This window comes from Lepisma saccharinum, chromosome 11 (assembly GCF_977018435.1).
Source record: "Lepisma saccharinum chromosome 11, izLepSacc3.1, whole genome shotgun sequence".
Lineage (NCBI taxonomy): Eukaryota > Metazoa > Arthropoda > Insecta > Zygentoma > Lepismatidae > Lepisma > Lepisma saccharinum.
Window position 1 is genome coordinate 78,627,214 of NC_139239.1, and position 26,682 is coordinate 78,653,895.

Genomic DNA, 26,682 nt, shown 5'->3' on the forward strand with positions numbered 1-26,682 from the left:
TCCATTCTTCCGTATTATTTCCTACTCTTCCATTTAGAACTCCTACTATCAATACTTCTTCCTTTCTTTCATCTATGCTTTTCTGTAGTGAATCATAGAACATGTTTTTATTCTCTACTGTATCATCTTCATTTGGACCGTAAACTATTATCATTGCTATATTTTCTTCTTATTATTTAATGTTAACAATCATTATTCTCTCACTTATGAATTCCCAATCTATTATATTGTTTTTCTTTTCTTTGTGGATCAGAAGTGCCACCCCTCCTCTAGCTCTTTCCATTCTCGATACTCCACTATATATCAGTACATATCCGTCATCTAACTCAATTTCTCCATTTCCTTTTTTCTTGGTTTCAGTTAGGGCTAAATATTTTACTTTGGTGTTCTTCATTTCTTTTACTATTTCAACTTCTTTTCCATTAAGGCCTCTGATGTTCCAAGTTCCAAAAGTCGTATACCTTAGTCCTCGCCAATTATCTTTCCTATAGATCCGTCCGGCCAACTCTCTGTCTTTTCTTTTAATCATCTTTATTTAAGAAGTGTAGGTGATTGGCCTGCAGCTTCCTAGCATAGTGAAGGGGCTGCCTTCTTGTTGCTGCTATGCAAGCAATGGGGTTTGGATGTTTCTCCCCTTTTTCTTTTGTGGGCTCTATGCTCCAACCTCCACTTCCTTGGAGGACCTGGGATTTTCTGATAGGGGTTTACTCCCCTTAGAAGGATCGGCTTCTCTATGCCTAAGAGTTCCTTCCACCCTTTGGTTTTCTGTTGGGGTGACCTTCCCCTAGCCTTTGGAGATCCCTCTCCTCCCTGCAAGGCAGTAGGGGCAGTGCTTATTTAATGGCGGCACTTTCTCGCCATGTCGTAGTGCTGTTATGTTAATATTTCGTATCAATACATATATTTTTCTTTCATGAGGCCAGGACAGTATTTGGAGGAGACTGTGGCTTGGGAAGGCTATAGCCTCGGATCTCGAACTGCAAAGGGGCTTCCAGTGGGAAAACATCGTCCAGAAGAAGGGGCGAAATTATTCTTTTTAAATGGCTCAAGAATACAAAGATATAAGTGGACATTTGACAAGCTTAGTCTAAAACTTACAACTGAAATCGTACATACGCGTGTGTGTGTGTGTGGGGGGGGGGTGGCTACGTGAGGTAACACAGTGGAATATGATTCACAATACTAAAATTAAAATAAATATGTGGGAACAATAGAAATCAAAATATGTTGTAGCTAGTGACTGCGCAATAGAAAAGATGGAGGGGTAAATCATATTTTCCCGGGGCAATCATGTTTATTATTCCGTTACATACGACACAAAAATGCATATTTTGGCTAAAAGAGCATTCATTCATTTATTTATTTTTGTCGTTATACTGGGGGCAGATGAGAGAGAGAGAGAGAGAGAGAGAGAGAGAGAGAGAGAAATTCTCCTGCCCCCCCCCTTGTAGTGTGGTCACTGTCTATAGCTATGCTGGAGAAGATTGCACCAATTAATAAGTTATTAAATAAAACAGATACTTTTAAAACTTTTAATCAAATTATTTGTGAACTATGTTTAAATTTAGAGAGAGCACATACCTATTTAATTTAATTTGGATGAGTTAACTTCTGAAGCCTGCCATTTCCGAGCCTTCTTCCGGTGTAACTGCACTGCCCTTTGAGCCCTAGCTGCTGCGTGCAGGTGGCGGAACGAGCAGAATACTAATTAAAACAAATATGTGACAAATATATATAAAAAACAACGTGTTGAAGCTATTGACGCCGCCAAAGAAAAGACAGAAGAGAAACGTGGAGAGTGCAGTGATATTTTACGGGAAGTAGTCACGTTTATTACACCCTTACATTTACATACAATATTAAAATGTTCTGCTTTTAGATCTCGCACAATGCCTTTTTCACAAAAATGGGCAATCCCGCATTTTTTATAACAATCTTGTCTTTTCGTTTACTTACGCAATTACCGACTGGAAAGGCTGAGATATTTTAGATTTCTTCCGTTAGTTTTCTGATAATAGTTTTCACAACTTTCCATATCATTTAGGCATGAATTCAGTTGACAAGAACAAAATAATCGTATTTCAAAACATAGAGCAAAAAGAAATCCAACGCGCTTAAGTTAAAACTCCCTTATATTGGAAGCCTGGAGAGAACAAAACAGGGGTTCCTTCGTAACACGATTTCTTGAAAACTATTTTACACATCTGAATCAACTTTGTGATAAATTGATTAGAAAGGATGAATCTTAACAGTAAAAGTTGTAACTTTTCCCCTGCTACTATATTTTAGAAGATATTCGTTGTCAAATATCTCAATATTTGCATAAGGAACCAGCCTTTTCCGCGCCGAGCTTCTCGATGATGACGTCATGTATCCACGGACAACTGCGCATACGATCTGCGCCGCCGAACGAGCACCCCCTGGATCAATCCCTCCCTTGTCCTGTGCTACAGTGTTGCATACCTATCGCCTGTTTTTGCGTTCTAGTTGAGCTTGGAAAAAACCGGTTCTCAGAATGTACCGACGCGTTTCCTAATTGTTAAATCGGGTTCTTTCTTTGTTCTGGCGTTCTGACGTCATTTGACCTTGACCTCACATTCTCCAAATTTCTTTCTCTTCTCCCTGCATTCAGTTCACCGTCTTTCGTCTAGCGTCTCGGATCAACTTCTATCATACCATATAACATTATTCCTTAGTACAGTATAATAAATACCGTTACATATCGTGGGTTCGAGTACCGGAACCATCCAAAATCATAAATAGACCTTCACCATTTCCCATTACCACAATTCATAGCGTTTCATAAACTTTGAAATCTTATTTTCAATATAAACATTAATTATTATAGTTTTATACATTACATACTTTACAGTAATAAACATAAAATCATATGCATAACATTTATGAACACTAATTACCTTCTATTTACCTATTTTTGATAAAATAAATAATTAAAAATTCATTAAAGTTATAAATATGCAGATATATAAATGTAAATTTTTCTAATGATATGCAAATTTATTCTAAACACATGCAAATAATTTCCAAATGCATGCAAATGAATTATGAATATTAAACAGCAACAGTCCTTGGCGTATTCCTCTACTACTGGTATTTACTACTTTAAAAAGTATTTATGATATTATTATAATACTTGATGTGTGTGTGAAATGCATATTTGAATATTAGTTATCTTATACAAATGTTTCATAAAAAATATGAAAATATCACGTTCGTAATTATTATAAACATTACTTACATGTATTTGCGAAATGATTGATGGTATAATGAATATATTTGATATTTTTTTTAAAATAAATTGTTTCTTGAATGTTAGATTTGCCTGAACGTTGGCGTATTTAGAGGAGCAAGGGGCCATCTGCGCACTCAAAATAGATGCTTAAATATTATAAAAGGGATAATATTGTTATACCCCCAAGAACAGAAAAAAGTTCGAGCAAATTATTTTAATATCATTCAATAAAATGCTTTCCCAGACTGCCGATAAATAATAAAAAAATTGGTATGGTATTTGGCCTATGTATTCAAATCTGTAATGGTTCTACTGCACATTAAAATTTGCCGCTACCAAAATCGAATCCTGGACATAGGTGTGCATACGAAGGGTGGCAGAGATACCTGGGCACCCTCTAATGTCTCATCAATAATTAGAAAATTTAGAAATGTAATTAAATAATATCCCTGTTTTAAAAAGAAAGGAATTTCGCTTCACTTAAGATACCTCGCTCTCTCTCATTCCCCAAATCACTGTAATGAAGATGTTTTTCACTTTATAAATTGCACACAACTCTTCCAATTGGCCTTCTCTAGTCTCTCTCCGAGCACAGCCTCTATTGCTAATGAAACCTTCTTCAGCTCTCAGTTATTTTATATTTTTACATTAACGATTGCAGCTTCAATCAAAACTGCACCCTCAAGAAAAAGAAATGCAACTTGAATTATAGAGGAGCTCTGTGCAATTTATAAACTGATAATAATACATAGAGCGATTTAATAACGACAAATAGTAATTATGAGAAGTTGCTTTGTCCAGGAAGGTGGACAACGATTTGTTTTGGCGACTTATCTTACATTGGACCACTCTTACAGCGGAACACTGAAGTCCCAAGTGGATAATAATACAATCTGAAAATTGATATTTGTTTTATATAATTTAACCACTGTCGGTGACTAATTCAGATTATTCTAAATCTTCAGGTAAAATTAATCTCTGAAAGGCAATTAATATATGTTTAAAGAAAAGTATGAAAAAATCTTACATACGGTCCTGAACGTTTGTAATTCCAAGACACTAATGCAGCTTAATTGTAACTAGTTCAGATACATTTGTTTAGATTGGAATGTGTTGTAAGGAAAAAAGTAACTATTCTCAATTGTAATGGTTTTATTGTGAAATATTTGCTCATTTATGAAAGACGAAGGACTGTGTCCCATGAGGCTGTGTAACGTAAATTTGTAAATCGCAAAACAATCCCTGTAATAACTGCCTTAATGGGTTTCCGATGTCTAAAATATATTTAAAACATAAATTTTCAGATTTTTTTCATCTGATAGAACTCCACCGTTTAAAATGGTACAAACATATAAGACATAATAGCATTAACTATCGAGTGACCAGCAAAAGTATTATATTTTAAGAAGTAATGCATATTAGAAAACGTGGAAAAATGAACGTACATATTTATTTAATGACAGGGACTCAGCTGATTTTAGCTACCTGTAATTTTATATCATTGTATTGTATTGCATTTGTTAGAATTTGTTATTCTGTAAGAATATTGATTTTTAATAGATTACTTGCATTATTTAAATAATGTAAAACAATGACCTGTGCTAACGTGATAACGAATACTCGGAGATGCTAATGTTAAACTTTAAACTATACCAAATAGTTTCTGTGAAAGAAGAACATGAAGTAACGACATTTAACATTGTTTAAATAGACAATTGAAACTCCACTTAAGGCACACCTAATTAAATTAGTTTGCGCACGCCTACTAACGTGGAAATATTTAGTGTAGGCTAATAATAGGATAATACAGTTAATAAATACACAACAGCTACCGATTATGAGGCACCTACAGAACTGAATTAGGGGGAAACTAAAGATTTTATCAATTTAGTTCCATAACATCTCCTCCATAATTTGCAGTATGCTAGATCAGTAAACAAAAAACTAACAACAGTTGCACGACCCCATTAATATGCAAGACATTTTTAAAAAGTAATTAATTAAAATATGGTTACATTTTACCTACACTGTAAAGAATGCTATACAAATCGTAAACTTGAAATTTCCTTTGTGTTTACAGTGAAACGTAGATGCATGACAATACCTCTATCTCGAACCTGATTTTCTGTAGAAGGGTGACTCTTGCACCACTATAGACCGTAGATCATTCCTCAAAATATTGTGTACATAGTTGGAATTGCATCATACGCGTAATTTAATGTTTACATTAATGGAACAAATTTTCCTTAATTATTATGGAATTATTATGGTGCGAAACCAAACGTTTATTGGACACCCCATTTAACCCCCTCTCTAACCTTGAACCATATGGTCTGCGAGGACCTAAGCAAAAGCCTACAAAATCTTATCTTTACCAAACGTCAGGGCCTTCTACCACTGACGCCGATTCTACCAATCACAGAATGGCTTGTGGTTACTGAAATATAAGTTTCCACTTCACAACCGAAGAGTTGATAGATTCTTGTCAAATAATTTAGAAGATTGTACTTGCGGTATATTTAACACACAACTTCTTATTAATATACAATGTAATATGAACATATGAAAGTAAATAGTATATACCTAATACAAAAGGGATTGTGTCAAATTGAATTTATTTCAATGCAACATTTTGCTGCTTGTCATTGTTATGTTTTTTAATTTGAATTTGCAAATTGAAAATTTATTTTTTACAATTTGAAGAGTACATGCGTGTTACGACTGTTCCTGATTTGTAAACAGAAACAGTGGATTGATTCATTGATTGATTTAGTTAATTTTACTTCCCTACTCTGCCACTTTTTTTTTGGCTAATCGCGAAGATGAGGATGAGTGATGATATGATGAAATTGATGAAGTGACACTCACAAATACTCATGCCCATGCCGGGATTCAAACCTGGACCTCTTGCGTTGCTGCTAACCACCATGCCACGGAGGCAGGCAGAAACAGTAGAGTGAGTGTAAAAAATTGGTTGCCTTAGTAAATAGAATGATTTGGTTTGGCTTGAGGAAGTGTCTACAAAAGGTAATTGTACCTTCAGGGAAAAAATAGAAAATATATGGATTTATTTAAAAACTCTAGAAAAGGATTTTTATAGTTACATTTACTTCGTTTATGGTCAATAAAGGGACACACATAATAAGAATTTTGGGTTTATTTCAATAGCCTTATCACACAATAGTAATTTTTTCTCGACTACACAAAGTAATCAAGTAAGGTCTTACATACACTCAGACTTGGTGTAACACTCCCGCTGGTGTTAATGCAGACATGGCGTTCTTGAGCACCATCTATCGTGTCTTCTTACACCTTTGGCTAATACCAATCATAGAGACCTTTAACAGTCAAATAGGTTTTGTGTTTCACCACTTTCTGGTGGCAACTTAATTCTAATTTTTTGGATTCTACACTGTACTTCCCTGACCTAATAGTACGTTTCCATTTTGGTATTTTATGCTTTTACGTCAAAATTATTGATGTGACAGAGACCATGATGGAATTTAGTAATAGAGAAGGATATGAATATATGTACTCACTCTGAAGTTTTCGCTCATGAAGCAATACACGAGGGGATTAACGAAGCTGTTGGCATTGGCCAGCCAGTGGCACGTGAAGTAGGCAATGGCGTACATCCGCCTGTCGCTGTCCTGGACGTAGGACTCGAACCCAGGAAGGAAGTAATACAGCATGAGGAACACTTGCAGAGGCAACCAGCAGAGGGCGAAGAGAACTACGATGGTCACTAACATCTTGATGACCTGAAAAAATATTTATCAAACATTGAGGATCTAAAAATAAATAACATGTAGGTTAAAATATGAAATTCGAAATAACCAATTTTTAGGCGCGCAAGAAAAAACGCTAAGAAGAAAAATCCTTGACCCTCGTAGGCGTCCCCCTCCTCGAATAACAATTTCTGGTTCCGCCCTTGGACATGCTTGAGACAAGTTTCTTCCCCTTCTACTCCAAATTCCATCACTTCCATTTACGTACGTTATATGTTTTACATCTTGAAGCTTTCTTGGCGACCAATGATGGAAAGGTTCTTTCGGCAACTCACCTCGGCGATAGCCCGAGAGAACCTTTTCATCATCGTTTTACATATCGTTGCTTTATTTCTCATTAGCTTACTGGACGTGTTCCCTGCTACATTTTACAACATGTAATGTGGTTGATAGTGTAACATTTTTCGCAGAATATGTGTGCTCCTTGCAACACTGCCACACGCTCCTTCACAATAGGAAGAGATGTCACAAATGGGATTAATTGTTACGCTGGGTTGCTAGCATTCAGGTGACAAAACGGTATTTTTTGACGTTCATAGGGCCAAATCGACGCACCAACGACAAAACTGTTACCGAGAAAAGTTGTTTATTTTTATGTCCTATATAATCTTTATACAGAAGAGAAGTTATATATTCTTAACTTTGATTGTTAGTAAAAAAAAAAAATCGGAATTCAATTACACCTGATTTTGCCTTGGCGTGTTTCTATGATCTGAAAAGTAAACGCATTAATTAGCGTAAGAAGATTCGTTAGTTATAGCTATATTGTAAAACGTATTAAATGATTGAGTCATTACAAACTTACTAATTCCGTAGCATCATTTACATAAAGAATGAAATTAACAGATGCCCCCAAAATATGTTCCACTCTAACTTCCAACGTACTTTTTGTTATCTGTATGTAAGTAGCTTCTGGGAATTCATCAAGATGGTATAAATCTCGACATGTAAGAGAAAATTGAAAATTGGAGATATTACCGTTTACTTTAGAGCTGCGGTAGAGCCAAATTGTCGGTGTTGACAACCAACATCCTGTGTCTACTAGAATGTATCAGTTGCAGACTTCAGTCTTCAGAGGAGAGGAAAAGGGGAGGGGGAGACTGACGGTGGGCTTGATTTCCTGATCACGTGTCACTCATTGAAGAGCTGCTTGGAGATACTTAACCCTTCGCTGTTATGACACGAACACAGAGTTCATTGAAATTTTAGTGGCTCTTGAGAACTCACTTATACATGATACCCTTTGCGTCAGAGTATTTGCAGGGCTCATGCCCGTTTCGCCTTTTTCAGTTTCACCGTATGCCTTATGGGAAGATAGAAACCGGTCGGTCTACATTTTTTTCTTTAAGGCGGAATGTAAAGTTCTCTTTCGCCTTAAAAACAGGTAGCGGATAATAATTTCCGCGAGGGACATGTTCGTTTCTAAACATATCGATCCATCTGAGAGAATGCAAAAAACGGTTGCTTACAGCTAGTGTTTTATTGTTGATGATTTTTTTTATTGTAGCTTTTTTACCACTCTTGGCTAATCGCGACGATGAGGATGAGTGATGATATGATTAAATTGATGCATGAACACTCACAAAGAACACCAATGCACAGGCCGGGAATAACCCGGGGCCATTTAGCGTCGTAGCACGCTGCAGTAACCACTCAGCCACGGAGGTCGGCTACAACTATAGCTCTTGTCGGGCGACCTACTTGCTCACGACGGAAGTGGGGAGCGGAGAATACGCCGCAGAGCAACCAGTCAACAGCGGTGGCGCCTAGAGTTACTACGTTGCCGGAGGATGTGCTGTGCAAGAAGTGGGAAAAGTGTCGGAAATGTATACACATAAACGACAGAATGTATCAATTGTAACCGAAGGAGTAATGGGCTAAATGAAGAAACGCACAGCAATTGGTTTACATTTCAAAAGTATTTATGCAAGATAGAAATGTATAGTTCATTGCTCTTCTATCTGAAAAAGTACTCTTACTAATTTCAACACTGAAATGTTAATATTGTTTAGTGATTACTGTACTTCGTGTAAAGGTTTTATTTTTTAATGCACATAGGCAGGAGGTCGCCAGAAGACAGTTAAGAAATGAAGTAACATTTGGAAGAGTGAAACACAGTGTATAAATTTTCATTTTTTCAGGAACCTGTAGAATTGCCTTGATAACGAAAGAGAAAGGACAAACAACAATGCACGTGGAAGACTTGCATTGAAAATTAAATGGAATATCTACGAAGGATTACGCTATCGTATTTAGTTTCACTGAGCAAAGGGAAAATTAAACTTCCATGAAGATGTTGGAAGCTGGAAATCAAATTTCCAATGAACACTTGGAATGGAAGCTCCTGAACGAACGACTTTCAGTTTTGAAGGAGAGATTTAAGCCTGCTTTAGAAGAAAGCATTTTCCTCAGAATTTTTCTTAACATTTACGACATAACCAAAATGGTACCATGTAAAGTTAAAAATCTTATAGCATTTCAGATGCCATGGCATATTTCATGGCATTTCTCAAGGATAGGGTCAGACCTATTTCCGTAGCATTTTTCGTAGCTTAACCAATCAGAAGCAACCTCTAGGTTACGAGTGCAGATGTAATGGCGGCCGCGTGAGATGTAAACAATGTATCACTTCATATTTTTAAAACAGGATAATTATTCAATCGAGAGGAATAAGGTTTCCTATTAAATGCTTTTGGGTACAAATCAATGGCGTTGCTTAAATACATGCTTTGTAGCGTTTACTGTACATGTATGGAAGAATATTTTAGTTTGTTTCAAAACAACATAGATGGTGTAACTCGACGTGCCTTTCGTGCTGTATATGTTATACATTGTAATCGCAAGAGCTTACCGAAATATTACATGAAATGCTTCCGTGTAAGCATTTACGTAGCATTTATGCTAGCAAAAATGTTAAAGAAATGATCTCGCCTAAAGCGGCCCTTAGAAATGAATGGGATGACCTATTTGTCGATTACAATGATGTGTGTCCTATTGTATTCATCTCGGAGATATGTAATTCCTTGTAATTAACTGCGTACTATATGTGTGTGTTACCAAATGCATGAACAATTGTATAACCGATTCTATAACTAGGTGTATATTGATATTTAGATTTGATACTACCTGCTGCTTGATTCAGTGGCAAATCATCGCCAGAATATACGTCCCGTGAATCATTTCCCTCTCTCCGGTTTTAAGACAAAACTGGAAAAGGCAAATGTATAGATTGTATGTGATGTATACATGTATACAATGTGTATACATTCATTGCACTACCCTTTTCGCCTTAAATTGGCCACTGTAGACAAACCTGTTTTTATGAGCTGATATAAATATAAGGCGTAACTCGAAATGGAAAAAGGCGAAATGGGAAGGCAAGAGTTGTAGAATACACAATTTATCGCTGGCATCATGTCCGGATTTGTATATGTGGAGGCTCTGGAAGGCCCTTAATATACAATTCCAGTCATTGGCGGCGATTGGTTTCCAAAGCTTGGGGATGGGATTGGGGCAAGGACAGTTTACTTTCCTTTGGTATATAAGGTTTAACATAGTGTGGGAGCAAAAGTTACAAAAGTGAAGGAAGGAGGGGGGGGGGAGGGCAACTGCCTAGTTATATCAGATTATATATTATTTATATTTTTACCACATTTGAAGTAACTTATTTCTTTCATTTTGTTCCCCGTTTCGAAGCACCTTTTCCCAGAGAGCCCCTTTGCAATTGCCAGCCTGGGGCAAGACATCGAGACATGCAGCCGACGTCTTACCGGAAAGCAAATGGTCCACCTATACATATATACACACATATAAACGTGAACTCAAACACACTTACGTGTGGCAGGCGCCAAAGTGCAATTGTTCACGTCTTCTAAGTCGATCAACAGAAAACAATTAAGTGATCGCCGCAAACAATTTTCAACTCGAAATCTGTCGTTGTTGTCGACGCGGATCACGTTTTTTCACAATCACACATTCAAGCGACATTTTTTTTCCAAACAAATGGCACTATCTGTTGAGTTTATGGAATTATACAAAATTTAAATAGCACATTGAGAACGTTGACGGGTGGCCTCTACGTCGCTCGTAAAGGAATACATTTTAGGAGGGATACGGTGAGTAACTAATTTCAAATTGCGAAACGTATAATCAATTCGTATGTGCAAAAAGAAAAAGGTAAAAAATAAGAAATGTAATAGTAGACTATGCCGTTTGTTGCTTTGCAACCAGTTGTTGAAAACAAATGACGAGATATAAGAAGAACGTTTTGTGTCAAGCACGTATCTAGAAATGGCCTCCCCGATGGTGCAGTGGTAGCGTCGTTGCCTTGTAATCTAGGGGTCCCGGGTTCGATACCCGGTGGGACACTTCGCAACATCTTATTTGACCGCCCCGAAAGAATTCTAAGTCCCGAAATCGTAAACTTAGCAACATTGCACTTCAGCTCCAGGTGAGAGTAGCCAACTTTGAGTAAGTCCTTCCACTAGACGAAAAACGCTGCGGTGATAGGTTTTCAATTTAACACTTTCCATGAACTTAGAAACTATAAACAGCTATTATAATACACAATCAAACAGAAATAATAAATTGGAAAAAGAACCTTGAAGGATATTTAAGATTGTGCTTGCTCGACTTGAAATTTGGGGGGTTTGAAACACTGAATAGAGTTTTTCTCGACGTGGAGGAAATTGCCATCACGTTTGTGCAGAAAGAAGCAAATTTGTGACGAGTTTATGCGACATTTTATTTACAATACCTTGCATAATATCCAACAGTTCTCAAAAACATATATTTTGCACGACTTGTAGAAAAATGTGCTTGAAACACAGGAAGGTGGGAGTCTTCATAAACGTCAACATATTTTTAAGGGTATAACGTCATTAAGTTAACGTAGAGCAGTTGGTTAGGCGCTGCTATCCTTATTTTTCATCAAGCGTGAAAGGTCGCCGGTTCAAATCCAAACCTCTCCTCTTTCCTTTTTTTGTTTGCTGAATAGATACCGTTCTTATTATAATATTTAAAAAATGAATCCGATGCACACTTGAGGGACGTCCCTTCTGCGCATATTTCCCCTTAGAAGTTGGAGATTTCCAGGATTTAAAGTTAAAACTTTTTTTTTGTTATTGTTCATATGTTGTGTTAACACACACATCATGATTAATTCACAAATCACATATATGTATTCAGGATGCAAAATGTAATGTTATTTAAGTTATGTATTGTTTGTTCTTTACTGACACCTAAAATATTGATTATTTGATTTCGATATACTAAAACAAACATATACAGTTATGTTAAGTAGTGATGTAGTGCAGTACTGTAACGAAGGAGAGCGATTAATGAGTTCAAATTGCTAAGATTGGTAATTTTATGTCCGTTCCTTCGTAATGACTGTTGTCAATACTAATTAACATAAATAAATTGTTATTGCGACGAAGGCCGACTCGATAAGAAACTACTAATAAGTATTTATATAGTGAGTGACAAACAAAAAATTCAGAACCTCATAATGATCGTTAATTCCTCACTGCTTTGTATCTAAAATGTTTGTCTTCTTTAAACAGAAAGTACGAGTATCAGATATAACAAACTTTCCCCACTAACTTTGCAATATTCGAAACCACCATTACAGACTTAGCTCTATGTAACTTGATTCTGCGCATTCCACTTGGCATGTGACTTCCTCCTATCATCGAAATAACTTTCTCTTACTATTTCCTTTCACCTCGTGAAATACAGAGACCAATGTTAACTTCTTAGCACGGTGGATAAACTTTACACCCAACGATATACTCCTGAAAAAAACCCTCCTAGGTGGAGAATCGAACCTACGACCTCCCTCGTAAGAATCAAGCACGCTACCTCTTTTTTTTTTCTTTTATAACCACTTTTTTTTTTATTTACAATATAACTATTACATTCTACTACTTTTTTAACAAGGTTTAACCATACTTCATTTGTGGTTACATTCACAAATGTTACATTATTGTTGAGTCATACAGTGTGTGTTGAATATATTTTGCATATAACCTTTTTTTTTTACTAGGTAAAATTTTCCCATATTCACTTCGGTAATAATCCCTCATATTGTTTCCTGTTTGTCCATTGAAAAAAATATATATCATGTACGTACCTATAATCCACTGTATCGCTCGATGCTTTGTAGCAGGGAAAAAATTAAATTCCGGAAAAATTATTACTTTCGGAGTAATACACTGAACTGATGATCGACTTATATGTGCTATCATTTTTTGGAGTACCGGCCAGTCTTGTTTTGCCTTTCCACAGTACGTCATCCTGTGTGCTATTGTATCTTCTAATAAACACTGCTCACAATTAGGGTCTAAACTAAACCCCAACCGATGTCGTTTTGCTTCATTATCAATTAGTTCGTGAACAACTTGGTACCATTGACTGCATTGTCTATTGGATAAATGTTTTGCCGAGATATTGGTAAAAATTCTGTTCCAATTATATTGTGGGTGTTTCTTCACTATGTGCGGCGTATCCATATTTTGAGTAAGGTATTGATTATACAAATCTTTCACTGTTAGCTGATTATAGTCTATTTTCTTTATAAGTCCATATAAATATTCCATTATAGCTTCTTGATATACTTTTTGGGAAGTGGGAATTTTGATCTCATTCACTGGTGCTTCTAATGGAATATCTCTTATATATGTATACCCTGGAATGTCCTCGACATTTTCTTTAGATTGAATCATTGAAAAATATCGATGAGTAAACAAAGCTTTTGTTTTTTTACCAACGTCCACCAAACTCATTCCTCCTTGCTGTTTTTGTAAGCTAAGTGTCTGCTGATTCACTCGGAAAACTTTTCCTGCCCAAAGGAACCGGTTTAAACTTTTCTTTATTCGTGCTAAGTTACGATTATCACATGGCCAAATTTGGGCTCCATACCACAGTTTTGATAAAATATATACATTTGCTATTTTGACTCGCGTACATAAAGTGAAGGGTCGTTGTATAAATTTGTGTATGGTATAATTAATATTCTGATATATATTATCATAACTAAGTTTTATGCTTTTTGTAGTGTCATTTGTAAAAAACACTCCTAGGATTTTAACTTGATCCACTTTTTTAAACGTCACGTCAGGTAGCTAGCTGTTCATGTTGTTTTCCCAATGTTAAGTAACACGTTTTAGTCTTATTTACTAAGGCACCAGATTCTATTTCATATTGTCGTATACATTCCATTAAGTTCTTAATCGCTGCCTGATTTTTACATATGACTGTGACATCGTCGATATAAGCTCCAATCGTAAATTCTGTTCCTGTAATGTTATCATTTACGGTCGTGCGACAGTGTTGAAGGAAAGGTGCCAAGGCCATTACAAAAAGGGGTAAGCTTAATGGGCTTCCTTGCGGAAGTCCTCTTTTGACTATGCATTTATTAGTTAAAAACCCATTGATTTTTGCCTTTAAGCTTATATTTGTCACTAATGTTTTAATATTTTCATACATTTGTCCATGAATACCCATCTTTTGTATTGTTTTTAACAAAAAACTATGTCCCACTCTATCAAATGCCTGTGAATAATCAATCGCTACGAGGTATTTATTTTGTTGGGAGTCTTGAGATTTTATTATTTCATCTCGTAATAGTGTCAATAAATGGTATATTTTTTTTTCTCCAACTACTCCATATTGATATGGTGTAGCCAGTTTTGTCAAAATCAACTTTAATCGATTTGCTACACATCTAGTCAGTATTTTATAGTCTGTGTTAAATAAAGTTATTGGTCTGTAATCTTTCATCTCCTTGGGTTGACTATTTTTTGGTATTAAAATTATTATTCCTGTTGTCTCGTAATTTACTAAATTATTTTTGTTTAATACTGTATTAACCCATTTTGTTAAAGTATTAACCATTGTTGACCATAAAACGTTATATGCATTAGTCGCTATTCCATCTTCCCCAGGTGCTGTTCCCCGTACCCCCTGTACTATTGCTTTATACACTTCTTCATTTGTGTATGGTTGGTTTAATCCAACCATTTCTTCTGATTTCAGGATTGGTATGTATTTGTCTAAAAATTGACTAGCCTTCTCATTATTTTGATATGCGTTTGAATATTTATTTTCCAAATATTTATACACTATTTGTTGTATTTGGTTCCCCTCATTATGGCCTACTCCATGATTATCCTGCATTTCTGTTATCAGACTCTGTTTTTGTCGCTGATATATATTTGTTACGTGAACTAAATTGATTTCTTCTTCAATATCTATATTGGGGAGCGCACTGTGTATACGTATTCCTTCTACTTTTGTTGCCTGTAGGCGCAGTAGTTGTGCTTTTACTTTTTTAATTTTCGTTTGCGTGTCCCTGTCGTTTTTCTTTTTCTTATATAGGTCGTGTAATACTGCATAAAGGAAATTAAATTTATTATACCATTCGTGTTGTTTTTCCCAGGAGTATTGTTTACAATATCTTTGGAAATGTGGCTTAAAAATTTCTGTCCACCATCTATTAATATTTTGTTCATATAATGATCTCTTAGTCCATTTTTCCCACTGTTTGTCAAAGCCAAATCTAAAATCTTCTTCAATTAAATGTGATGTATTCATTTTCCAAGTTCCCCTCCCTATTCTAGTTAACCTTACCGGTGATGTCATTGTTGTAATTACAGCATGGTGATCACTAAAAACCACCGGTTCCATATGAACAGAGGTAATGTTTGATTTTAGTTCACTTGAAACATATCCCCTATCTATTCTCGAGGCACTAGTTGCAGTGACGTATGTGTATCCGAGTTCATTGCCTCTTTTTTCTTGCCACACGTCCTTTAACTGCAAGTTGTGCACCAATTTTTGCAAAGCATTTGAAAAATTATAACCCGGTGTTTGGTCCACATTACATAATACGCAATTAAAATCTCCTGCTAAATACATTGAACCTGCACTACCTGCAATGTATTGTGGTACTGTATATGTATAAAAATTACTTCTTTCGTTCCGGTATCTTGATCCCGACGGTGCATAAACGTTAATTAATGTCAAGGTTCCCAATTTCCCCATGATTAGCCTTCCACTGGATTCTTTTTGTACTTGGATAAATGATAGTCGTTTACGAACTAAAATTGCAGTTCCTGTACCACTTGAATTATAATTATTATATTCTATGTAATTTTGATTACATTCTAGCGAATTTCGGCCTACTTCTTGCAACATCGCAACATCTATACTTTTTTGATGCAAGAAACTACGTAGTGATTTTAACTTTGTTTCATTTTGTATATTATTTATATTTATATTTGCAACTCGTATTACTGATGTTTCCATATTCCTATATAATACTATTAATAGTATTAAAATAATCCACACTTTTGTATAATACATATTTTCCATATAAATAAATTACTCTATGTACTATGTTCTTGAGCTGCCTTTTCGCTTTCTTTACTTCGATTACCAGTCCCCATCTTCACTACTGGAGAATTTAATCCAATAATTGGAGCACTATTTGAAAAGTTATTTCCTAATCGTCTGGTAGAACGCCGTTTTGCTATAGAGTTTTTTGTTTTTGTTTTTCGTTTAAGCTTAGTTTCACTTACCTTCATTTGATTACTATTCTCACTCCCACAAGTGGAAATGAGATCACTGTCTTCTTCTGATTCTTGTTTGTCACTCAGTGATTTAGTGGCGGATGCAGTTTCCTCTGGTGATAAGGTAGTGGGGGGGGGGAGGGATGTGTCCATGAATTCTTCCTTTTTCTTCTCACTCTTCATTGATTCTCTTGATTCTTTTTCTTCCTTCGAGTGTTTTTTATCTTGAGGTTCTGACGTTTTTTTATTTGCTCCCTCCTCTTGTGTTCTTCCTATTTGTTTTCCCATCTCATTATTACCGGTTGGCTTCATTTGTGAGGTAACCTCATTTTTCTGCTGATTTGATGCACTAGCTAAACCCTCTGAGCTTACTATGTCGGTCTCATTGGGCAAAGCTGCCTTACTGTAGGTTGCCTTGACTTTCGGTGGGACCCGTAGGGTAGTCATTTGCCGCTGGTTACAACTGTATCTTAAATGTTCATCCGAACCACAGAACTCACACGTTGGAGTTTGTCCCGTATATATCACGTGTGCCTTATATTTACCAATAGTTACAAATGATGGTATTGGCTTCTTTAATGACATTTTTACTGTACGTACGCCACTGGGCACAGGGTAACGAAACTTTTCACTCCACATTTCTTCTGTCACTTCATCCACTGTTCCATATTCACTGAATTTCCCGTGCACTTGTCTTAATTCAACTTCCATAGGTAAATTAAATACACGTACGTATTTCACTATTCGACTTGCGTCGCTAATTTTTACTTTCACTACGTTCCCATTATCATACTTAAATTCTAATTCACCTGGGTACTGTTCTAGCAATTTTAACATAGTACGTTGTCGCACTAATTTCAAATAAACACCACGCGCAGTTGTCGGTATTTGTATTGCTAAAATTTCATCAATACTAAGTTTAAACTTACTGTAAATGAACTCATGCACGTCCATTGCACTGGGTTTTGCTGCTCCATATGCGAAATTTATCAAAATGGTATTTTCACGTTCCATTTCTATCCTTTTTGTTCTTATTAACTATTGTCAAATACTATTACCGATCAGAGTCCTATTTTCCACTTGGCTCAACACTCGCACTCGGTTTTCCACGTCACGCGTTATCTAAGCCCGCACGACTGCTTAGCTTCGACCTGCCTCTCCCGTGGCCAAGCACGGACTTTGTCCTCTGGTCCAGGTAGCTCATGTTAAATTAGCTACCAGTTTGAAGAAACAAATTCACACATAATGTCATATCTATAATTTCCTCATGGCAATTTTCATGAGGAAATGAATTCAGATAAAATCGAGAAACTCTGAAAGGGAAAAATGATGAACATGTCTATTTTCGTTTTGTCAAATTTTGTAAATTGTGTAAAAATTCCGTGTTTTGAGAAGTATTTTGTTGTTTGTTTAAAGTAGGAACAGGAGAGCGAAAATGAGTCATTTGAACCAGACCCCGTTAGACAAGAAACTTCAGCTTTTTTCCAAAGACTGTATGAAAAGAGCGAGGAACGTATGAAATATAAAATATGTGTGAAATTAAAACGTCCTCCTCCGTAGTCGAGCGGGTTAAGGCGTTCACTCGTCTTGAGATCGTTCGCTCCGGGACGGCGTAGGTTCGAATCCGGCTCTGGTCGGAATTTATTCGGCCTACGTATAGGGCCGGTGGCAACCCACCATCGTGAGGAAATTGGGAAGCTCCGAGTGAGTGAGCGTAACCCGGTCGAGAAGACCTACAACAACGGCTGGGGGATCGTCGGGCTGATCACCCGTCACCCCAACACTGGTCTGAGACCTCCACGCTATAACAGGTGACGGCGGAACAGTGTGGGAGGGAGACCAGCAGTTGGTAGGTAAGCCAAGGTGCTGTGGGGTTCTGTTATGAAATTAAAACAATGGAAACCTTGAAAGATAATACTAACGAACTTCAAACTATGAAATACATATTTTCGTGGTGGAAAACTCCAAGTCATTTTCGAAATATGAACTTGATGTTTTTCTATATTATGAAGTGGAGATATGGGACGATACGATCCCTCAGCAAGAAAATTTTAAGTAAGCTACCTCCAACATTTTCAATGGTCATAATTACTAATTAGGGTCCGGAAGTTCATGAAAAATCAACTTTTTTCTGGCCCTTAAAAACAATGCTAAACCTGATATCATGTCAGTTTCCCTTCAGTTATAGCCGGAAAACACTTTCTATTTTACATTTTTTTTTTTTTTGCATTTTTCGGCCTTTTTTGGCTTTTAGTTTATTTGTCAGTATTTTTAACAGTTTTTGTTGCATTTTTACTTATTTTTTGAGGTTTATTTTTCTCCTCCCCTGTTGTTTTGTGCACATTTTAAATGCATTTACTAGTAAAACTTACATATTTAGATTTATAGATATTAGATATATAGACTGGACCTACAGTTTAAAGTGGGATATGAACCGAGTGCATACAATAACGTTGAACCGTGTGGTGTAGGGGGATCGTTTGCTAATGGAATGGAAGGTCATGGGTTCAAACCTACTTCTTTGCAAAATCTACTTCGGGAAGTAAACGGCTTTGGACGAGAATGTTTATCTACGTTTCTTGGATATTTCCGTTGATATTTATGCGATTTATGTCCAGCATTTCCGGATGCAGAAAGTTGACATGTAAGTTCTTAATATGTGTTAACTTATTATAACGAACACTGTTGTTAATACCTTTAATTGTGTACTGTATTTATTTTAATGATGTGTTTTATTTTTATTTTAAAATCCAGGTTAAAAAGGAGTAGATTAAAAACAGAGATTTTGATGTAAACTGTACATCGGTATATTGAAGCAGTTCAGAATTTCCTCACTAGGTGGCAGCAGTTTGTGGCACTGTCACAAATAATGTGATTTTACTCAATAGATGGCTCTTGCTATGTCTGCGTGCATAGAGAGCAGGTAGAGGTATTTAAACGAATTATTACAACATTTTATTGATGGTCGGTGTGATGATTGCTGCGGCAATAGTTATGTGATAAATTTAAGGTTTTACGTCGTTTTTGCGAACTTAAATTTGAAAGAAAAGTGATTGACATGAGGGAGAAGAGTGAGCATAAAATCCCTTGAAAATAGAAGAAGAAGAAAAAGGATAGACGGGAACCGGAACTGGAGGTGGGCACTTCCGGAAAAAGTAAACAGAAGTGGAAGGCTGTCAAAGAAGATGATGGTACAGGAATCGAAATTTATCGGGAATGCAACGATAGTGCCAATTCTTAAGCCTATCGCCTTTTAATCACTATACTTTGAGAATCAAGTACATGTACTTATATTAAGGCGAACGTCCAACAGATCGGAAGATGAACGGAATTTTCAACGGGCGACAGTAGTCACATGGTTTGTATTGTATGAAGACATGTGAGTACAAAATACTGCTTATATCTGAATGTCAATTGGAGGGTTGTATTTGGAACTTTGAAAAATCCACGTCCTGGTGTTCTACGCATGCCGGCATATGTTTGGTGCGACTATGGCCATATTTCGCGTACTTTCCGCGTAAAATCTTGAAACATAACAAAGGGCATTGAGCTGTTTATTTCTTTGAAACGCTGCTAATTCAAGATTGGATGAACTATAAATCACTGGAAAGGAGTAACATTTGGACTCATGTAGAGAAGAAGTTGATATTTTTTATATCTGTATGTTAAAATAAATAATGTTGAATTTCGCTCTAGGTCATGTGACTTTTCTCGAGCGTTAAAACAAGTATTAGTAGAGGCATGGAACCTCTCATAGTTAATGACAACTTTGAAATGTAAGACAAATTGTTTGATGGCATGTTTTCGTGTAATAGTTTATCTTGAAATCCGTCTAATTTTTTTTTAAGGAAGTCAATGTTGGGTGGCAGTTGTACGAACATTCCAACTTGAGTGATTATTCAGATACGCTTGTTATATATATAGGTGCATGTGTGCCTTCTGAAAATCTGTAAGTTATTGAGCAGTTGCTTATGTGGAACATTTACATGAACAATGACGGAAAGTCTGTAACATTGGGGGTCAACGTCTGTGTATCTAAAAGTGAATAATACTCTTTTTGTCAATAAACTGGTATTTTTGAATCGCGGTGTGGTATTCCACCTAAAGGTATTTTTCCAGTGTATATTTTGTATGTTGTGTACTAATGACTGTCTTCCCTTCCAGAAAGGGGGGGGGATTCTAGTTCTCACTGGTCATTTAAGGTAACGAAAAATCTATGCGAGTCATCATCAAGTAATGAGAGCGGTTCGGAGTAATTTTTGGTAAATCTAATTAAAATTCGGAAGAAGATTCGACCGTGGCACTTACCATTGCTACCTATGCTACAGGTTAGGCGAATGAAGACGGGTTTGTTGGTTTGATATACTGTGGGAAGTTAGGGACAATTCTGGAATGTAAATAGGGATGAATGGATGAATGTGGGACAAGCCTATCACAGTGAATTCGCTCATATTATAACAGCTGAATGAGAGAAAAAGTATTTCCTAAAATCCTGCCAATCACTGAAAGATTAAAAACATTAGTAGAAGCATTACTTGAGGCATGCCCAGTGGCGATGATTATGGAGTGTGGAGGCGCAGATGACCCAGCACTATGCTAAACATTACCTACCAAGGGAAAGAAACTGTCTTTGCCCTCCCCCTCCCCCACCTTGCCCCATCAGTTTTGAAACCCAATCGCCGCATAAATATTTACAGTAATATCATATAATATTATATTAAGTTATTAGAACAGTTCGTACTCGGTAAATAAAAAGAAAAAATAATGAAGAAAGGGTGGGATTTGAACCTACGAGGTTTCGATCTTGACGAAAACAGTAAAAAACAAAAGTGCCGTCATCTAACCAACTACTCCAGGAGATTGCTAACAGAAAGCTCAGTAAAACACGTTAATCTCAGTTGAAGCAACGTTGTGCCGGAGTTTCGAACCATTTTTCGCCAAGAACCAAGGAAAAGACACACTTTGCAGAATCGTTTGGTGTTGTGCAAGGTATCTTTACTAAACATTTAGCATAAAATCATCATAAATTTGCCTTCTTGCATTCGAATGTGACCGCAATTCTTTCCAGGTGGATGAGAACCTGTTCAGTGTTTCACAATGCACATACATTTTCCTATTTTCAAATTCAGAACGAAGAATCTTGAAATATTTTCAACATTCGTATTTCTACTTAACATTTTTTTGTCTACTGATATATTTTATTACGCTTTAGGGTATCTTTACTTTATGGAATGTGAAAGAATGAACAAAAAATCACAAGAGCGTTTTCATTCAGGAAGAAGAAATGTTTGCAAAGTTGGCTACTCTTAGTTGGCTCTGAAGCGCTATGCTGCCAAATTTACGAATTCCGGACTTTGAAAATTTTCAGGGCGGTCAGATGTTTTTAAGTGTACCAGGTGAGGTGCGGAAAACATTCCAAGCTTTCGAGAGCTTGGTCAACGCTAACCAAGCTGGTTCAAGTTCGAGCTGGGTCCACTTCTTTTTCCTCATGAATGGCTATTGCTTCCTTGATAATGAGGAAAAATATAATCTTAATCGCGACACGGGGATCGAACTAGATCCAGTTTGGTTAGCATTAGTTAACCAGAAGCGTGCACCCAGTAGACGCGCCACCCGATTGGTCCGCCATCTTCACCGGGATTCCCCCTCCACGAACCTATATAATTTAAAAGAAGATTGTAATGTAAGACCGGATTCTGATACTATGCCCTTGTGCATGAGGTTAAATGACGTTAAATGAATTCGCTTTGTTGTCAAAATTCTCAGGTAGAATTGAAACACAATCTGCAAGAGAATACTTGGAGCAGCTAAATTCAACGTTAGATCTGATAGGAGTGCCTGTTGATAAACGATTGCAAAAATTCAGAATTGCTTCACAAATAGAGCAGCTTATTGGTTTAGGACACACAAAATATATGTCTATTCCTATTCTGATTATTCTCTGGTAAATAAATAAATAAATAAATTTATTCAACATTTTGCTTCTTCACCGGAAATGTTACAATCACAGTTAGTTGTTTCAAGGAGTCAAAAATATAACCAAAATGCGAAAGGAAGTTTAGAAACATTTGCAATAAAAAACACATTCCACATATTGTAATTTAGTGGAATATCTGAATGATGTAGATGTTATACAGCTAATGAGCCAGTTGACAGATAATGATGCTAACAATATCACTTGCCATGATGTTCAGACGATGGATCAGCTTACAAATATGGTTCGTAAGTTAGATGTTATTAGAACTAATAGGAAGGGTCTTATTTATTTACCTGAAGATTTCGATTGCGATAAGTCTAATTAATGTCTTAAAACGAGTGAACAAAGGTTAAATGTACGGCAAGTAAATATTCGACAAATAAAAAATACTAGTTAGTACTTCTGCTACTCAAACTGTGGTTTTTCATAATTTGGGTATGTCTGTTGTAAATTGTTCAGGCAATATAAATCAATCTTTCAGTTCGAGATACAAATAATGCTCTTAAATTTGTAATTGCGAAGAAATAGAAATCAGATGTTTCCTAGGAATTTGATCAATACTGGCAGGTTTTACCGTAATAATAATAGAAATATCCAGAATGAGAATTCTAGAGAAGCAAATGGTCTCAATAATTCTAGGCAGCCTAACTAGAGATTTTCTAGGAACGGTTATTTTAATAACAGATCTTTGTTTCCCTCTGCTTATGAAAACTGATCAGCACCACACTCCGATCACTTTTCTCCTCCAGGATTGCCCCCATGCACCCATTGATATGAGGCTGGTGAGCCCCGGAGCTGCTGTGTTGCTTTGTCGCTTGCGTGTTGTTCGGACTGGGCCGTTCTCTAATAGCGTGCATGGTGTCGCCTCTGTCTATTGGTAGTAGTAGTATAAAAGTATATAGGACTGGGACGAGAAAGTATGAACCCCCCTCAGGCAGATTTGGCTACACTTAAAACTAGCTCAACATGCCCATATGAGCTTTTTGCTCAAGTGTGGAACCCTGTCTAATCCAAGATTTTTGTAAAAATGCCCTCGGGAATTTCCCGTGAAAGTTTGACCCCCTCAGATTGATTTCCCTACACTTACAAAAGCTGCATCTGCCAGATTTTTGTCCATAAGCTTGTCAAAAATATGCCCCTCTTGATATTGTTTTGGATACACTTAAAACTAAGCCAAAAAGCCACCCACACCCACCCACACACACACACACACACACACCCACACACCCACACACACACACACACACACACACACACACACATGTTTACTTCTGGTTTATTTCTATTGCATCATGTTGTACAACAAATTATTACCCAATATTATGCAACAAATTATGATGCAAGAGCTTTTGCATTATGTTGTGCAACAAATTATGATGCAAGAGCTTTTGCATTATGTTGTGCAACAAATTATGATGCAAGAGCTTTTGCATTACACATCAGTTAGTATTGTGAGAGTGGCTGAGGAGTACAGATGTGTTGTTGCATTGCTCCTCATACAGGTCTCATATTTGACACATTTTGATTGTTTGTTGTAATCCACTCATATTTAGAGTCAGGTTTATATCTGCCCCAGTTTGTTATACATGACACATGGTATTAGGTCATTGTTTTTCTAGGACATGCCTGTGTAGACATGCATTTGTGCTAGGGCAGTGCTTCTGTACTTATTCTATCTTTGTGCATGTAGGCTATCAGCTTTATACAACCTGTCATAGGTTTATTAAGCATAGAGTTTTGATTTGAACCCCAAGAAATTTTATATAAATACCAAAGCCAAAAATATTAACACACATACACACACACACACTAAATATACAAAGCACACTGCTGAACCCAACTGATATTTTTTATTAAGCATAGAATTTTGATTTGAAACCCCAAGAAATTTTATATAATAAACCAACAACAAAAATGCCAAATCAAAAATATTGTAATCAATGCAATAAGAATATATCCAGCCCCAATTGGGCTAAGCATCAAAAGAATTGTAATCCAGACAAATGCAGAACTCCCACAAAAATATGCCCAAAATGCCATAGAAAATATAGCATGGAATATTTCACATATAAACATATGGGTACTTGTTCTGCACAGTCATCAACATTGCCCCCACAACCATCTACATCTGGTCTGAAAAGGAAGCATGAAGCACCTGTTAATGCTAGAGCAGCAAAGCAGCCACGCTATGAACCCATCCATAGCAGTTTTAATGGCCAACTTAGGGATTACCGGTTTGTATCAGAGCAAAAATGTGACATTAAGAATTTTTTGAACAGTATAAATTCTGATGTGCAGGCAATTCTAAATGCACAAAATGGCTCTTATAAGCTGTCCCTCAAATTGTTTACACAATATAAGAAATCAAATGGCACAAAATTTACACAGCCCCACATAACAGAAACTGTAGCTATATATTCAAATGCAAATTCAGACAAAATAATAAGCAGTTTGATAGAGCAATTGAATATTAAACACTCTGAATTTGCAGCAAAAGAATCAGGATGGAGCCTATGCGGATCTCCACACAAGTTATATATTAATATTTCTGAATTCAGCCCACTACGAGGATCTACATATGTGTCTTTACCTGACAATATCAAAAACAAAAAAGCTCTGGTTAACATAAAAAATAATGATGAGAAATGCTTTCTGTGGTGTATTTTAGCTGCTTTGTTTCCAGTTTTAGATCATCCAGAGAGAATAAGTTATTATAAACAATATGAACACAATTTTGATGATGCAATGGAGGGCTTAGAATATCCAATGTCAGTTCAGAATATTGATAAATTTGAAAAAAAAGGCCAGGGATATCAATGGTAAACAATTATCTATTAATGTATTTATTTGATCTACTGGCCGTGGCAATTGTTTGATAGATCCTCTCAGAATCAGTACACTTGATGATGATTCTGCTGTTCCGATTGATCTGCTCTTAATTGAAAAGGATGGCACATATCATTACACTTTGATACACAGTCTTGAAGCTTTAGTCAGAAAACAACTAGACAAATCTAATACAATATTCAAGTTGTGTAGAAGATGTTTAACTGTATTTGATGGTAAAAAAATAATAAATGGGATTAGTGAAGTGAATGCAGAAATTGCTAGAAATAAGTTAGTTGAACTTTTAAAATATTGTGGCAACCATAAACCTGTTCATATGGTGATGCCCAGTCCAAGTGAAAATGGCAAATTCAAAAAATTTGAAGCCTTGTTGGAACACCCAGCATATATAGTCTGTGATTTTGAATCAAACCTCAAACCCCTTGCATTCTGCAGCCCAGATCCTGATGAATCTTCAATTACATCATACCAGTTACATGAACCTTCTAGTTTTTATTATGTTGTTGTACAGGATGATGTTGTTAGTGAAGAATATATATACATGGGACCAGATGCCATCAAAAAATTTGCACATAGAATAGAAAATGAGTGCCATGACATAGCATCTAATATCTTATTAAAATCAAAACCTATGATGCCTTTAACAGAGAAACAGATTGAAGATTTCAACAATGCAGAAAAATGCCCGGTATGTGATTCTGAATTTTCAGATACAAATATCAAGGTGAAACACCATTCTCATACAGATGGTAAATTCTTAATGGCCCTGTGTAATAGCTGTAATATTAAGATCCAGAGACCAACATTTATCCCTATATTTTGCAACGGTGCATCCAAATATGATTTCCAACATCTGATCAGGTACGAGGGGTTTAACAAGCAGAATTTAAATATTTTAGCAGAAAATAATGAGAAATATATAGCTATTAGCAAAATAATTAAAGTTAATGGTGTTCCCATTCACTTAAGATTTCTTGATTCTTACAGAATTCTGTCTGCTAGCCTGGCTACACTGGCCAGTCAATTATCTGATGATCAATTTAAAATCACATGTGCTTTGTTTCCAAATCAGAACCTGAAATTAATTAGGCGGAAGGGTGTCTACCCATATGATTATATTACAGATTTTTCTAAATTTGATGAGTGTTCTCTGCCACCACAACAACAGTTCTACAGCAAACTCAGAGGATCTGGAATCACTGATGATGATTATCACCATGCCCAGTTGATGTGGAACAATTTAAA

At 36.2% G+C, this 26,682-nt stretch overlaps 1 protein-coding gene across 1 annotated transcript in view; it reads right to left on the reverse strand.

Moving 5' to 3' along the window:
* Window positions 1-567: 567 nt before the first annotated feature.
* The window catches only part of LOC145995094 (RYamide receptor-like), a 320,260-nt gene continuing 294,145 nt past the window's right edge, over window positions 568-26,682 (reverse strand). The window contains exons 7-8 of the mRNA XM_083131628.1: window positions 6,793-7,014; window positions 568-810 (exon numbers count right to left, since the gene is read on the reverse strand). Of these exons, the coding sequence (XP_082987754.1) occupies window positions 568-810; window positions 6,793-7,014 (465 nt within the window). The remainder of the gene's footprint in view (window positions 811-6,792; window positions 7,015-26,682) is intronic.